Source organism: Heloderma suspectum, chromosome 5 (assembly GCF_057233095.1).
Source record: "Heloderma suspectum isolate Gila_16-S chromosome 5, 16-S_ref, whole genome shotgun sequence".
Taxonomy (NCBI): domain Eukaryota; kingdom Metazoa; phylum Chordata; class Lepidosauria; order Squamata; family Helodermatidae; genus Heloderma; species Heloderma suspectum.
This window is the reverse complement of record NC_139462.1, coordinates 202,159,847-202,174,238: the sequence shown is the minus strand read 5'-3', so window position 1 is coordinate 202,174,238 and position 14,392 is coordinate 202,159,847. Positions and strand designations below refer to the sequence as shown.

The 14,392-nt window shown below is 44.6% G+C and overlaps 1 protein-coding gene across 7 annotated transcripts in view; it reads left to right on the top strand.

The window, feature by feature from the left end:
* C5H10orf67 (chromosome 5 C10orf67 homolog) overlaps window positions 1-14,392 on the top strand; it is an 84,681-nt gene that overhangs the window by 29,120 nt on the left and 41,169 nt on the right. For 6 of the 7 annotated variants that reach the window (XR_014792424.1, XR_014792421.1, XR_014792420.1 and 3 more), the window contains 2 exons: window positions 1,089-1,163; window positions 2,984-3,139. Coding sequence is in view for 1 of the 7 variants with exons in the window: in XM_084859054.1 (XP_084715180.1) it covers window positions 1,089-1,163; window positions 2,984-3,139 (231 nt within the window). In the remaining 6 variants the exon portion in view is untranslated. The remainder of the gene's footprint in view (window positions 1-1,088; window positions 1,164-2,983; window positions 3,140-14,392) is intronic. The other variant, XR_014792422.1, reaches the window with a different exon arrangement.

The window sequence follows — 14,392 nt, the reverse complement described above, 5'->3', positions numbered from 1 at the left end:
TAGCAATTGACAGCACAATCCCTATGCATGGTTATTCACAAGTAAATTCCATTGAGTTCAAGTGTCTTCGAGATTGCAACCTTAGATACCCATTGTGATGGTGCTCTGTCTACACCATAATTCTGTGATATTCCAGTTACAATCAGAATAGCTGGATATAAACTCTGGATATGATCCATGGATTGTCTGTGCAGATGTAAAGCTCTCCAGTGCTGACACAGGTAACACATGGTCCGGAAACCGTGCAATCACCACTGGCACTGCATGTAACAACTAGAGTCTAGAGGGGTACACAACCATTTTGGCTGCATTGTCTAGTCTAGTTACTAGACAATGCCATTATATCGAGGGTGAGGAACCTCAGGCCCATGGGCCAAATCTGGCCCTCCTAGGGTCTCAATCCAGTGCTCCAGGGTGCCACAGAGGGCTATGCTCTCTTCTACTGGCCCCACCCCCTTTTCCCCAACCACCAATCGTTGGGTAGTTTCCCAGCTTTTGTGCCATTTTTCCCCATTCTAAAAGCTTGAAATGCCTCTCCTAAGGCTTAATTAGTGGCAGTAAGAGCTGTGAGCTAAAATATGCTGTTATTTTTTGTAATTTTTTTTATTTTGACCCTCTCCCCTTTGCCTTCAGCCCTGGCCACTACTGGAATGTGGCCCAGGGAGCTTCCCCAAAATTGAATTTGGCCCTCAGGGTGAAAGAGGTTCCCCATCCCTGTGTTATATGGTCTCCAGCCAGGGAACATGATGGCCTAAGTTTATGGCTCTGTTCGAATGCAAGCTGTTGTGATTGCGACTACCAGTCACAGCATTTTTGCTGGCTGTTGCACAGCCTTTTGGCTGTGTATCTCTAGACCTAGCATGCCTGGGAAGTCCCAAGGCTGAGGGCCCTTAAGCAGGCAGCTTAGCACAAACACACTTGTGGATTGCACCTAAGCTAATTGCACCTAATTAAAACAACAACAACACAAAGAGAGTGAACCTTGCTCTCATTATGCAAATAAGAAGATAATTTCTGATGGCATACCAGTCTAATTCTAACATGTCTTTATTGTAATTCATAAAATGTAAATCCCCCTTTAATTACAGAAAGAAATCAAAATACGATACAGCTACCAGCAGCAACTATGTGATGCCCTTGCAATTCTCAGATCAAACTATGCAGTGAGTTTTACATTCTCGCTACAGTGTCTACTACTTTGCGTATCCAATGTATAGTGGGATTCATAGAGGATAAGGCTATCAGTGGCTAATAGTCATGATGGCTATAGATTACCTCTAGTATTGGAGGCAGTATGCCAGTTACTGGGGGGAAAGAGCGAGCGGTGCTGTTGCGCTCATGTCCTGCTTGCGGGCTTCCCACAGGCATCCAGCTGGACTGGATTCGGTCAGACTTAGCATGGCGCTTCTCATGTTCGTACGGGATGCAGCTCACCCCAATTTGCTTGGTCTGGCACTTGCAGCAGGTCCTCAGAACCAGAACTCCAGAACTCACAGCCTGACCCTGTGAGCCAGTGCATAAGTGAAAACCTTCTTAGAATCAGGTGAAAAAGTCCCTGTGCCAGTAATGGCACATGCAGTATCCTTGCACAGGCTCTGTGATTTGGTCCAGCCACCAGTGCAAAATCCATTCATCTATAACTGTAAGGACAGGTGCAGAAGCAGCCGTGGGCACTGGGGTGCAGGTCCCCCCCACCCATCTGCCCACCCCTTCCCTTTCCCCCTAACTACTGAAGTACAACAAAAAGATATGATTTGCCATTATTATTATTATTTTTCTGACTGCTGTGCATTGTGTACTCTAGTCCAGAGGTTCTGAAATTGTGGTCTGCAGGATCCATGCCAGTGGTCCATGGAAAGGTTGCAGTACAGTAAAGAATGCCTGTACCTGACTCTCCGCTCAATTTGTTTTTCTGATGACGGAGATGGAGGCCATTTCCACGCCAGACATTCAAACAGGCTAACAAGGCCTTGGCTTAGGCCCCTTGATTTTCATAATATGGGGCTTGTGTACTCATAAAAAAAATATCTACTAATATTTGAATGTTACATCCTCCATAGTCAACTACAATTGATTGGATAGTGTTAGGAGCTACCGGGAGCATTAAAAACATGGTTGTTCAGGCAGGCATTTGGGGTGGGTTAGGGTATTTTAGAAAATGTTTTTATTGTAGAATTTTATTGTTTTAAACTGTTTTATTATATGTGTTGTACATCGCTCAGAGTGGCTGGGTGACCAGCCAGATGGGCGATTAATAAATTTAATAAATATAAATAAATAAATAAATAGCTTTCATAGTGACTGAAAGCACCCATAGTGACAAGCCAAAAATTACTAGTGAGCAGCTATTTAAACCCAGGCGTCTCCAGTCTCAGTCCAACACCCTGTTCACTATGCCAGACTGGTTGTTGTTCTGCTTCAGCAACATAGCTGCTTATCTTGAATTCAGCTACCAAATTCAGACGTGATTTAGGCAGTGGTGTAGTGGAGCCAGGGTTCACAGGGTCAAAGCACCAGGACTTTTTGATTAGCAGGGATGATGATGTCATCTGCTGCCCCATCAGGATTTCCTATTACCTCTGAGCTTAGCTGCAATCTTCATAGTAGACAGGAGGAAAATGGATTTTCCCGTCAGCAATACATTGTTTTGAGCTATCTCCGTTTTAATGCAAATATTTTGGGGTAGCAATTAAGACCCATTAGCTTTACAAAAGAGCTGTTCCTGGTGCAGATGAAAACTGCTAGAACCAGTTTGTTGATATGGATCAACACAGCTGCGCACATTTTTGGATTCACCTTGGGGGCGTGGCTATGGGGACTGTCACAATGATCACCTGCACTTTGAAATTTACAACTACACCACTGGATTAAGGGTTGCAAAAAGAAATCCTGTGCTTAGGCAGCCATCAGCTGTTGCAGCTGTTCCTTCTGACAGTGATCAATTGCTGTGTGTCTCTCACCAGTGCGCCTCTTGCTTTGACAGAAATATTTCCATACAAAGGTAGAAATATCTAGAGAAGGTGAAGAATCTGTAGCCACAAAGATAGGGCGACTAAGGAACAAGATTGAAGAGCAAGCGGCTACAATTGAAAGTTTAGAAGAAGAACTACAGGAGCATAAAGAAAGAGAAAGTAAAAAGGTATGCTAGTGGGCAGACACTGTTTTTCACTAGAACCCTGAGGTCTACCAACTGGAGACAGGTGCAAAATAGTGGCTCAGGAAGACGGACATAGAATTCGGGAACTGGGAACAAAGTGCCCCTGAGCACATATTTAGCCCAGGGATTTGTTTTCAGTACCAGAACTGTAGTTTGCCCACAAATCCTTTCACACACAAATCTACTCCTGTTTCCCGCCCCCCCACCAGCCTAATTTAGGAGGGAAAGGGCCCCTTTTTCTTGTTGTTATTGTTAAATCATTGGGGAATCAGAAACCTTTGCTGATCTAACTGCAAATCTCCCACAGAACCATCAGTAGATCCCGATCTACCTTCTGCTTTCCATGGCTTCAGAGTGTACATGTATCAAAATACCACAACAGAAATAAATGGGGTGCCTAGGTGGGATACAGGCAGCTAACACCTAGGGCTGCTTCACATACATGAGTTACCCTACACAGATATCATTTCTGTGTTGGACACTGTAGAGCAGCCTTCCCCAACTGGCTGGGGGATTCTAGGAGTTGTAGTCCAATACATCTGGAGGGCACTAGGACAGGGAAAGCTGCTGTAAAGTGTGAAGAATGGCTGGGATCCAGAGAACTATTTCAGGCACCCCTAAAAGCTTGAATGCACCCCATGGGATTTTTTACTTTTTACCTTTGACTAGCAGACCTTGCTTTACTTTATTTCACAAGGAGCTGAGTGTCACCGCTGACACCCAGTGTCAATCAGATTGTACTTATGTATTACAAAGGCGACAAAGAGCTCCCGCGGAACTACCAAGGAAGCTCCTTTATGCCATTTTTTAAAACTAACTATTGGGGGGTTGTAGAAACAAGAGGGCAGAGGAGGACTCTGATTGGTGCTAAGAAACTGTTCATTATGATGAAAGAGAAAAACACTTTCCCCTTCCAGAAGTAAGTATGAGTGCAATGCAACCAGGGCTGGCCCAAGGCATTTTGCTTCCCAAGGCGAAGAACAAGATGGCACTCCCTTCCATTCTATATACAAAAGCCAACTGGACTGGCAGTTGAATCTTTCTTCAACACTGGCGATGGGACAGCATCCTCCACCTTACCAGAAGGTAGCAGGCTAGCTTAGGAGGTACAAGGCAGGCCACGTGGTGCACAACTCTTTCCTCCAACTCCATGCTGCCACCTCCTGGCATCTGCTGCCTGAGTCAGCTGCCTCACTCTGTCTACCTGTAGGGCTGGCCCTGAATACTATCAAAGTTAAGAAATTTTAAGGCCTTCTGATTTCATTGGGTAAATTAATAAGCATGTTGTTTACCTTTCTATTGAGAGAGCCCAGCTTAATTTTGGTTGGATCATGTCTTTTGTACATGATTACTCAAAGTAACCATTCACTTAGTACTCTGCTGTTACTGAACAGAATAAAGTTGTTATTTTTGTTATTTTAATTAAGTGAACTCAAGTGAAATGGGTATCCTTCTCTTACAATATTTTGTAGCTGTTCTTGAATAACACAACTTGTATGATTGCCCCCTCTTGTGGATTTTAATCATGCAGACACCCTCATTTAGACCATTGATTCCCATATAGTGCTTTTCTTCCACAAAGGAAGAGGGAAAACATTACACGGGACTGCAAAAGTCTGCCTGTTCCTGCTCACAGATCTTTCCTGCAAAATCTACTTGGATTCTACATTCCGACATAACATCATCCATGAACATTCCTCCATGGAAAATTTTCTACGGAAGAAACATGTTGTGTTAGAATCATAAACCAGCAACCCAGAACTTCATATGATGTCAGGTGGTGAGTGGATGGGTGGGTAGAGCAATTTGGAGTCAGTTACCAGGGGCTATTTTCCAAAACATGAGTAATCCCAACTATCTTCAGGTATACACTTGCATGGAAAAACTGAAAATGTGACCTGGTAGAGGAGGTATAGAACCAGAAGTGATTCCTAGGAAAGGTGAACATCTGACGATTGAAGTTGCTGCCAGCTGTAGTTGTTTAGCACCGAGTCAAAACAAGCCTGAACTAAGCATCAGGCTCATGTGCTACTCCTCTCCTCCTCCCACAGTCTGGGAGGAAGTAGGGATATATGAAACCCCCTTACCTGGAGTCCACGGGGGGTCTGCGGGGGGGAGGCGATCCATCCCTCCCCCCTGGAATCCTCGCCGGCTGGCTCTGCTCCATGGCAAGTCCGTGGAGCTGCCAGCTGGCTCCGGCCGCTGGCGGATTTCCAGCCGCTTGGACACAAATGGCATCCTGCATAGCGGACGCCATTTGCGTCCCTGCTCTTTGCCGTGATAGGCTATGTAAAGATTTACGTAGCCTATCACTGCAAAGAACAGGGATGCAAATGGCGTCCGCTACACCATTGCGTCCCTGCTCTTTGCTGTGATAGGCTACGTAAATATTTATGTGGCCTATAACAGCAAAGAGAAGGGACGTAAATGGCGTCCACTACGCCAGCCGCCATTTTCTTCTGCAGGACGGCAGAGGATGGACCGGACCAGCCAGTGGCAGGTAGGATCCGTTCCGGGGCAACTTCGCGGGGTGGCGGAGGTGGGTGGTCCATTCCGCCATGGACTCCGGGGGAGTGGATTCTTTCGAATCTGGCCTCATTGGAGTCCGTGGTGGAATTCTCTAACATCCCTAGGAGGAAGGCTTTGGAAGAGTTTAGTTTAACCTTCAAAGAATCCTAGCTTAGTATTACATTCAAACCAGGGATCCTGGTTTAAAACCAACTCTAGTAAGTTTCTAACCAAATGAACTCAAACCATGGATTGCAAAGCTGACTTGTTAAATTAACGAAGGAGGAGCCATACGGAAGGAGAAGAGAGGGGCAGGGAATGCCCAAGACTGATGGGTTGCTCAGGCTCATTCAGACCCATCCATGTAGTTTATGTTACTTCAACCCATTATGTTATTACATGTGAGGGTAGTCATGCATATGGCTGCAGGCAGGTCAGGAGTGCTAGTGTATAGGAGGAAAGTACTGTGTGAACTGGCCTAAGAATAACGGATTTCACAAGAAACTGGAATATTAGCAAAACTATTAAGGCATCTGTAAAAAAACAACAACATGGTATCTGTATTTTAGATTGTATTTAAATTATTTTCAAAAATAATTATAATTAGACAATTTTTGCCCTCCCACAACATTTAGCAATGTTAGACTTTTGGATATATACATGCATATTCACAGGGGGTCTGTACAGAAATTCCTAAAGTTGAAATAAACTACAGGCATTTATAAAACTTTGCAACTTAATTTGGCTAGATCTTAAAATTAGTGGGGTTGTCTTTAAGACCACACTCCTATGCACAGTGATTTTAATCCCATAGGACTTACATCTAAGCACATTAACATAGGTTTGAACTGCAAGTTGCCGTTTGTTAGGAGAAAGTCCACAGCAGGGATAGGGAATTATCTATCATGGCCCCTGGCCCCAGGGAACCACAATATTTATTTGTTTGTTCGTTTGTTTATTTATTATACTTGTATACCGCCTTTCCACAAATGTCACCAAGGCAATTGGTACAAGAATTCTAATAAAGCAATAATATATTAAAACATAAAACAATAAAATCACATTGAAACAGAACTGAAACATTAAAACCACTAATTTAAAAGGCCACATTAAAGAGATATAACTTAACTCCTTTCCAAAAGGCTAAGAGAGTGGGGACCAATCTTAGCTTTGAAGAGAGAGCAGTCCACAGTTTGGGTGTGATGCAGGAGAAACTCCAAGGGAGACTCACAGTAGGATGAGATACAGGCTGTTCCAGCCAGATGAGAACTTGCAGTGCCTTCTCCCACTCTCTCCTGGCCAGAAGACATGGCCCTACCAACATACTCAGACAATGGGTCCCCAACAGCACCTCTATCTCCCTCACCTCACAGAGGCCAACAGATACAAAACCAAGTGGGGGTCCTTTAAAAAATACAGCTGGATTCTCCAAGGAGCCAGAGCCCACTGTAACACATGCCTTGTCAGCCTACATAAGGCTTCAGATGGCTTTAGCTCTCTGCTGAGACAACATCCCTTTACGGTTGCAATAGGAGGCAGAGCTCCAGCTAGGAGGGATGCTGGGAGCTTATGGTCCGGATTTTCCTGACCACTGCTAAGTGACCTCACTTGGAATGCCCAGAAGAGATTCTTCCTGACCACATCCACTCCCCCTGCAAGCCTCCAGCCCCAACAGAACAAGATATTACTGACGTCTAGGCTAGATTCTGGCCACATTGTATTCTCACCTGGCCCACAGCTTCCCCTCCTTTGCTCTGCTCCCTTCTCCTTGGCAGCACAATGCATTTCCATGCTGGGCAGGGATGAGGAGAAGCCTCTTTCTACCCACCCAACATGGAAGCTAGGCAACCTGCCAGAGCAGGGGGACATATGCAAACACGCACGCGCATTCTGGTAAATGTACCTTAAGTGCTTGAAGACAAAATTGCTATTCTTCAGGAGGGAAGCTGTTACAATTTCTAATATATTCTATATTTGAATAAAATTTGCAATGTAATAATTAGTAGAGGAGTTCCTTCTACAGAATCCTATTATAATATAATTTTCCTAAAATTGTAGAACTCAAGGCTCTGAGATACCCTTCCTGGAATTGAAGAGGGAGGCAGAGAGAGAGAGAGAGAGAGAGAGAGAGAGAGAGAGAAGGGTGCTTCCACCCACTTTTGGCTCTGGCCCTGGTTCCAGCATCACCCATGACCAGTATATTGCCCCTGACAGAGTACTCTGAAGGGAATGTGGCCCTGAACATAAAAAAAGTTCCCCAACCTGGTTTATAGGATTATTCTAGGTTAAATACTTGGAAGCTCACAATCATCTGTCTGTCACCTTAATCCACAATATTTGTACTGGCATAATTGCTTGCAATCTGGCACCATCTAACAATGCAGCTGCTAACATGACACCAACATGCTGATTCAGCGAGGGAGATTTGCATGTGGAAGTCACCTTCCATGGGTGTAACTGATGCAAATATGCATCCTGATCACAATGCTCATCCAGATTCCATGGCACCAGTTGGATGTGGCTTTTAATGCAGATAGCAATCTGCATCTTCATCTAGAGGCACTAGTTATTACATGTGACTAGTAGTGCACAACTGGAACTGAATTCAGCCGGGGCGGGGGGGGGGGGGAATTATCAAAGCTGTTGGTATGCTCCATCATGGAAAGTCTTTGGACTGAGATGCCAAAATGGTGGATTTTGTCACAGTCATATTTGCATAAATAAATTGCATAAATAATTTGCAAATACTCCCTAAATCCCATCAAATGATTCCACAATTCACACTTCTTTTTAAAGCACATTTCAGCACCACCTCAAAACATACATTTTCCAGAGGAGTAAACTGAAAGTGGCAATCTAGTATACACATATAGTTACAGGGATTAAAAGCCTTCCAGGTTTAAGGAACTACTTTTGATTGCCACACACTTTCATATTTGTTAGCTGCAGAAATCTCTCCCTTCGTTCATTTTGCTAATTGAGTGACCCCATTGTAACAGGAGACCAAATAGTTAATCATTTTATTTGCAGTTCTTGGTTATAACAGATGGTGGCGCTAAAGCTAAAGGTTAGCCATGCAAAAAGCATGACTTCTAGATTTTAGTGAATTTCCACTTAATCAGGCTACATTTGAATTTTAAAGCATTTCACTTCCATTCACATAATTAATTCATTCTTGTTTGTTGTTAATAATAACAATTGTTGTTGTTGTTCAGTCATTCAGTCGTGTCCGACTCTTCGTGACCCCATGGACCATAGCACGCTAGGCCTTCCTGTCCTGCGCTCTCTCCCGGAGCGTGCTCAAGTCCATATTCATTGCATCGGTGATGCTATCTAGCCATCTCATCCTCTGCCATCCCCTTCTCCTTTTGCCTTCAGTCTTTCCCAGCATCAGGGTCTTTTCCAGAGAGTTTTCTCTTCGCATTAGGTGGCCAAAATATTGGAGCTTCAGCTTCAGTATCTGTCCTTCCAATGAGCAGTCAGGGTTGGTTTCCTTTAGGATTGACTGATTTGACCTCCTTGCAGTCCAGGGGACTCGTAAGAGTCTTAATAATAACAATAAGTAATAATAATTAGCAATAATAATAATTTGCATGCTGCTTTTCAACACAAAGGCCCCCAAAGCAGTGAACAGCAGATTAAGGGCACAATCCCACGCATGTTCAGGCAGAAAAAAGTCCTACAGCTCCCAGCATGCCCCAACCACTCATGCTGGCTGGGGCATGCTGGGAATAGCCCTTTTCTGTGTCCCATGCGAGACATACACTATGGTAGGACATGGGAGAGGGCTTTTTCTGCTGTAGCATCCCAGCTGTGGAATGCCCTTCCCATGGAGGCCCAATTGGCGCAGGCATTGGTTTCATTTCGACGCCAAGTTAAAACATAGGGGTATTTTTTTTATCAAAGCCTTTAAGGGCTAAATGCATTCCCTAAAGTAGCACACTGTTTTAACTATTTTATTATTTTAGATTTTAAATTGGTGTTAGCTTGCTTAATGGTTTAATGTGTTTTTAGCTCTTTACATTATTTATTGTTTTATACTATCTAAATTGATTTTATCTGTATGCTGCCCTGAGATCCTAATGATATAGGGTGGGATATAAATGTTATAAATAAATAAATAAATTGTAGGACTTTTTCCTGTCTAAACTTGCATAGGATTGGGTCCTAAAATACAATGAGATAAAAACAAGATAAAATCTCTTCATATATGATCATGATGGCGCCAGGGAACTATCGGCACTCAAATTCTGCCACAGCTAAGAAGCTAGTGTTTAAGCCTATTAAGTCCTGAAACCATTCTTTGAAAGATCCTTTGAAATTGTGAATTTGCTCTGTAGCCACATAGAGTGGAACAAAATCTTAGGGGAATATTGACTAATCACTCCTTTGTACTGTTTGATCTTTATTAACACCCTCCAGCAGATCTTTATTGGAGACATCCTAGAGGATTTTCAGGATTTAGACAATTTTCTTAAACAAAAAGGAATTGATGTCTAGTCCCACGAAATGACTAGTAAAAATAGAGTTTACAAAAACACACAAAAAAGGCTTTCATATGGGGAAACTCAGTCATCGGGAGCTCCAGGTGAACAACAACGGAGAGACCCCAGTCAAACGGCTGGCATGCAGCACCTCCATGGTCCAGGTCTGCATCAAGGCTCACTATGGGCAAGCCTCTGGTGACATTTATACCTGAGTTCTTCTGTCACAACTATGTACATGTTTGAGGAGCACCCTAATTAATCACACCTGGGGTAATGATCAGATTCTCAGGTTTCATGATGTTCATACATTCTTGTACTGCCCCAAAGATAAGCTAAAGTGAGTAGACAGTGGCCAACCTAATTGATTTAAGGTTGTGCCCTCCCAAGCAGACAACTGACACTGGAAAGCAAAGCCTAGAGGCCTGAGAGCTCTTAAGGGGGGCAGATTTTTAAGGTTCTCCAGGAGATTCAGGCATGCAAGGAATAATTGTGGCACACCACTCTCCTATCTCCTCAAAATACAGTGGTCTTTCAGTGCATTTCCTCTACACTTGCTTGAAAGATGGGGGTAGAAATCCCCATAATAAATAAACATGAGTGAAATAATGTGACGGAGTTCTAGATAGCTCTAAAACCAGACCCTTTAAAAACTCTTATGAGACTATGAGCTGCTGCATGGAGGTGGAGTGTAAGGAACCTGAGTCCTAGCACAAGGAATGGTCCACCCACTAGAGCCTGCCAAAGACATTGTGCTGCCTGAGGCGAAGGGCAAAATAGTACCTTTCTCCCAGCCCCCATTCCATGTATGTAAGCAAACCAGACTGGAAGTTGAATCTTACTTCAACAGTGAGGACAGGACAGTGTCCTTCATTGTATCTGATAGCAGCAGGCTAGCTTGAGAGCACAAAGCAGGTTGCATGGCATACACAGCTCTGTCCTCCAACACCTCGCTGCAGCTCCCTGCCCCTCATCATCCCACCTGAGGCAGCTGCCTCAGTCTGCCTAATAGTAGGGCCGGGCCTGCTGCCTACTCTCAGCAGTACTAGAATGTGAGCCCCCTCTCATTATGGCACAAATTACCCTTAAGCCCCATGTGAGTAAAGAGAAGTGGGGACACACCACACCCCCTGATGTTGTGCTTGTCCTTTCACCTCTACCCCCAGCCCCCATATATTGAGCAAAAGCCTGAAGACAGAGCTATCCATACTCATGGAGGCTTCATCATGGGATTGGAGGCCTTGTCAGCCCACATACATATGGCATCAAATGGCTTTAGCTCTCTGCTGGGACAACATCCCTCTATAGATGCAATAGGAGGCAGAGCTGTAGTCAGGAGCGCTGTTGGGAGCTGTCCATGGTCCTGACATCCCTTACTGTAGCTTAAGAGACCTGACTTGAAATGTCCAGAAGAGACTTGGCCTGACCATGTTCACTCCCCCTACAAGACTCCAGTCTCAACAGAACAGGATACCACTGACCTCTGGGGCAAATTTTGCCCTGCTATAGTCATGAAGGCTCTTCCATGGGATTGGGAGCCCCAATAGGGAGGTTAAAACAAAGCCTCTCAAATGGTTAGAGAACACACAAGGAGCTGCATGGGCTACCCTGATCTCCCCACCTGGTGGATCCACTCCTGACATCAGAGCATTTAACATGCATGAGAAGGGGCCATGTGTGTGTACCAGCGTATGCATGTACAGCTCCTCCACACAATAGGGGAACTTGATCGGCCCACAGTTCCCTCTTGTGTAAAGAAGCAGTATGCATATAGGTCAGCTCGTGCCTCCCTCCTCACAATTGCTCTAGGCAGGCCAGCGGGGAGCTTGACCGGCATGCGCATCATCAGTAGGGGTGTGGCTGCCAGGCACAACCCTGGTGCTCTGTCCTCAACACATGACTGCATGTTGCTCTCATAGTGCAGGGCTCCAGATCACTTGGTGGAGCCTCCACTAGTACAGCTGGCTGCCCATTCAGACCTTCGCTCAACACGTGGAGTTTGCAGAGGGTGGGGGGACTGGGAGGATGGGCACAATGAGGGGGGCAGAGCCAGCAGTGCAAGCCTGCTCTCCTTTACTCATTTGGGTCCCCTTCACATGGTTAAGATGTGACAGGGCAAGAGAGAGGCCAAAATCCAGGAATGCTGCCAGGCCTGACCTTTTTCGTGAGCTATGGAGGGGCTGGCGCTCACAGATCTTGGCCTTCCACAGCTGACAGTGGAAGCCAGATGCCTGCCCATGTCACTGGATCCAGTGTCTGGGAGTACCACTGGCAAACAGGGAAGATTGGGATGGTTCTACTCCACCTCCTTATGACACAATGCCACTTTAACGAGTGGTGCAAATCTCTGTTGCAACACAGCAGTTGGGGCTTCACCATAAGGCCACGCAGCTAGAATCCTAGGCCATCATTTCAGATGGGGATAGGGTGGGCAATAGCCATTTTAATGAAAAAGACAGGTCCGTCCCCCCCAACCCTCAAGGGCTCACAATCTTGCTAAAACTACCACTAACTTTGTGCCTATATGTACAAAGGAGGACAAAAGAAACAAAGGCATTGGAACTTTTTAATAGAGAGGGGGAAAGTAACTGAAGGGCCTCTGTGGATACTCTGTATATAAAAGTGCAACAAATACCCAGCTGTTGTGCATTTGTGCCTGGGGATCCCAGCGGCTTTCCTTTAAAAAAAATTGCACAGTTAAGAAGCATAAAAATAATAATTCCTATTAAAAGAACAAGACCCCATCAAGATGTGCACAACTGGTCATTGTGGCAGTGGTGGCTAACATCTGGCTCACCTTTTAACTAAGGCAGAGAGAAAAAAAAAACAAGAGCATAAGAAAGTATCAAGAAAACATTGCGTGCCCACACTCGTCCACACAGAAATCTTTCCGGGAGGTAGAGCTGCTGTTGCAGAAGGATTGCATTTTCCTGGGATACAAACATCAATATTTTGCTGCTGGGAAAAAAATGAACACCCCCCCCCCCGCCCCGCTAGTGTGCCTATTGCAACTGTTTGTGAAGTTTGGTTAGGGGTGTATGAGCAATTTGTTTCTGTTTGTTTTTTTATCAGGATTTACCCCGTTCACATGTTCAAGACCAAACACAGACTTGAACGTAATCTGTGGTTGAAGTCCGTATATTTCCGAGCTTGCAATGTGATTCATAGACCCAGAAAAACGTGTTTGACAGCATCATACATTTGGAAAATGCTCATGGAAAACATGCATACTTTTTGAAAAATGCACACAATTATGCTTTTCTTAAACAAAACATACATTTCAAAGATGCACACAATTCATGAGGCAAGGGGAGGAAGCATGAGGCAAGGGGAGAAAGCTGCATTAGGCTAAAAAACATAAGTGCCATTAAGGCAGCAGAGTAGGACATAGGCAGGTGTGGCCCATGGGGCGCTTCTACCAAGATGTTCTTCTGGGCAAGCCCCACTGAAGTGAACAGGAACATAAGCACTGCAGTTGCATTTGGCGTCTTCTGCCTCAGGAGACCCAGTGGCTCGGTCTACCTCTTGCTGGCTTCACGTCAGGTTAACTGGCCTGTGAATTTTGCTTATAAGCAAAGGCCAAGGCTGGAACATTGTATAATGTATTAATCCCACCCCTTCCTCCAAGGTGCCTAGAGCAGCGTACAGGGTCTCTCCCCATACCCATTTTATCCTCACAACAAGCCTCTGAAGAAGCTTAGGCTAAGGGACAGTGACTGATCCATGGTCATCAAGTGGGTTTCATAGCTGAGCAGAGATTTAAACCCAGTTCTCCTGGGTCTTCATCTAGCACTCTAACTACTCCACCATACTCTACTCTACTCTAAAGCCAGGGCTTAGAAACAATTAGCGCATCCAGATGCAGAAGAGAACATGGCTGCTACACCTTTAATAGTTTTGTAGAAGAGAGGATTTCAGCAGGTGAAGCTTGTCATGCAACACAATTTGTACAGAACGTTAAAGGTGCAGCAGCCACGTCGTCTTCTGCATCTGGACACCCTAGAAGCAATTTGGATAAATTACATTTAAATTACATTTACATAGAACATTATGTTCTATGCAGCATTTGATTTAGGTGTACTTCTAAGTCCCCAAGTTTCAAGGTAAAGGTACTAGTTTTTCTTTCCTTTGTTTTAACCTTCAGATGATCTGGAAGGGAAGACCTGTTTTCAGATATGAAATAAATCTAATATGAGCACGGCTTTCCTTTCAAGAATTGGGGGATTTACTAACCATAACGTTA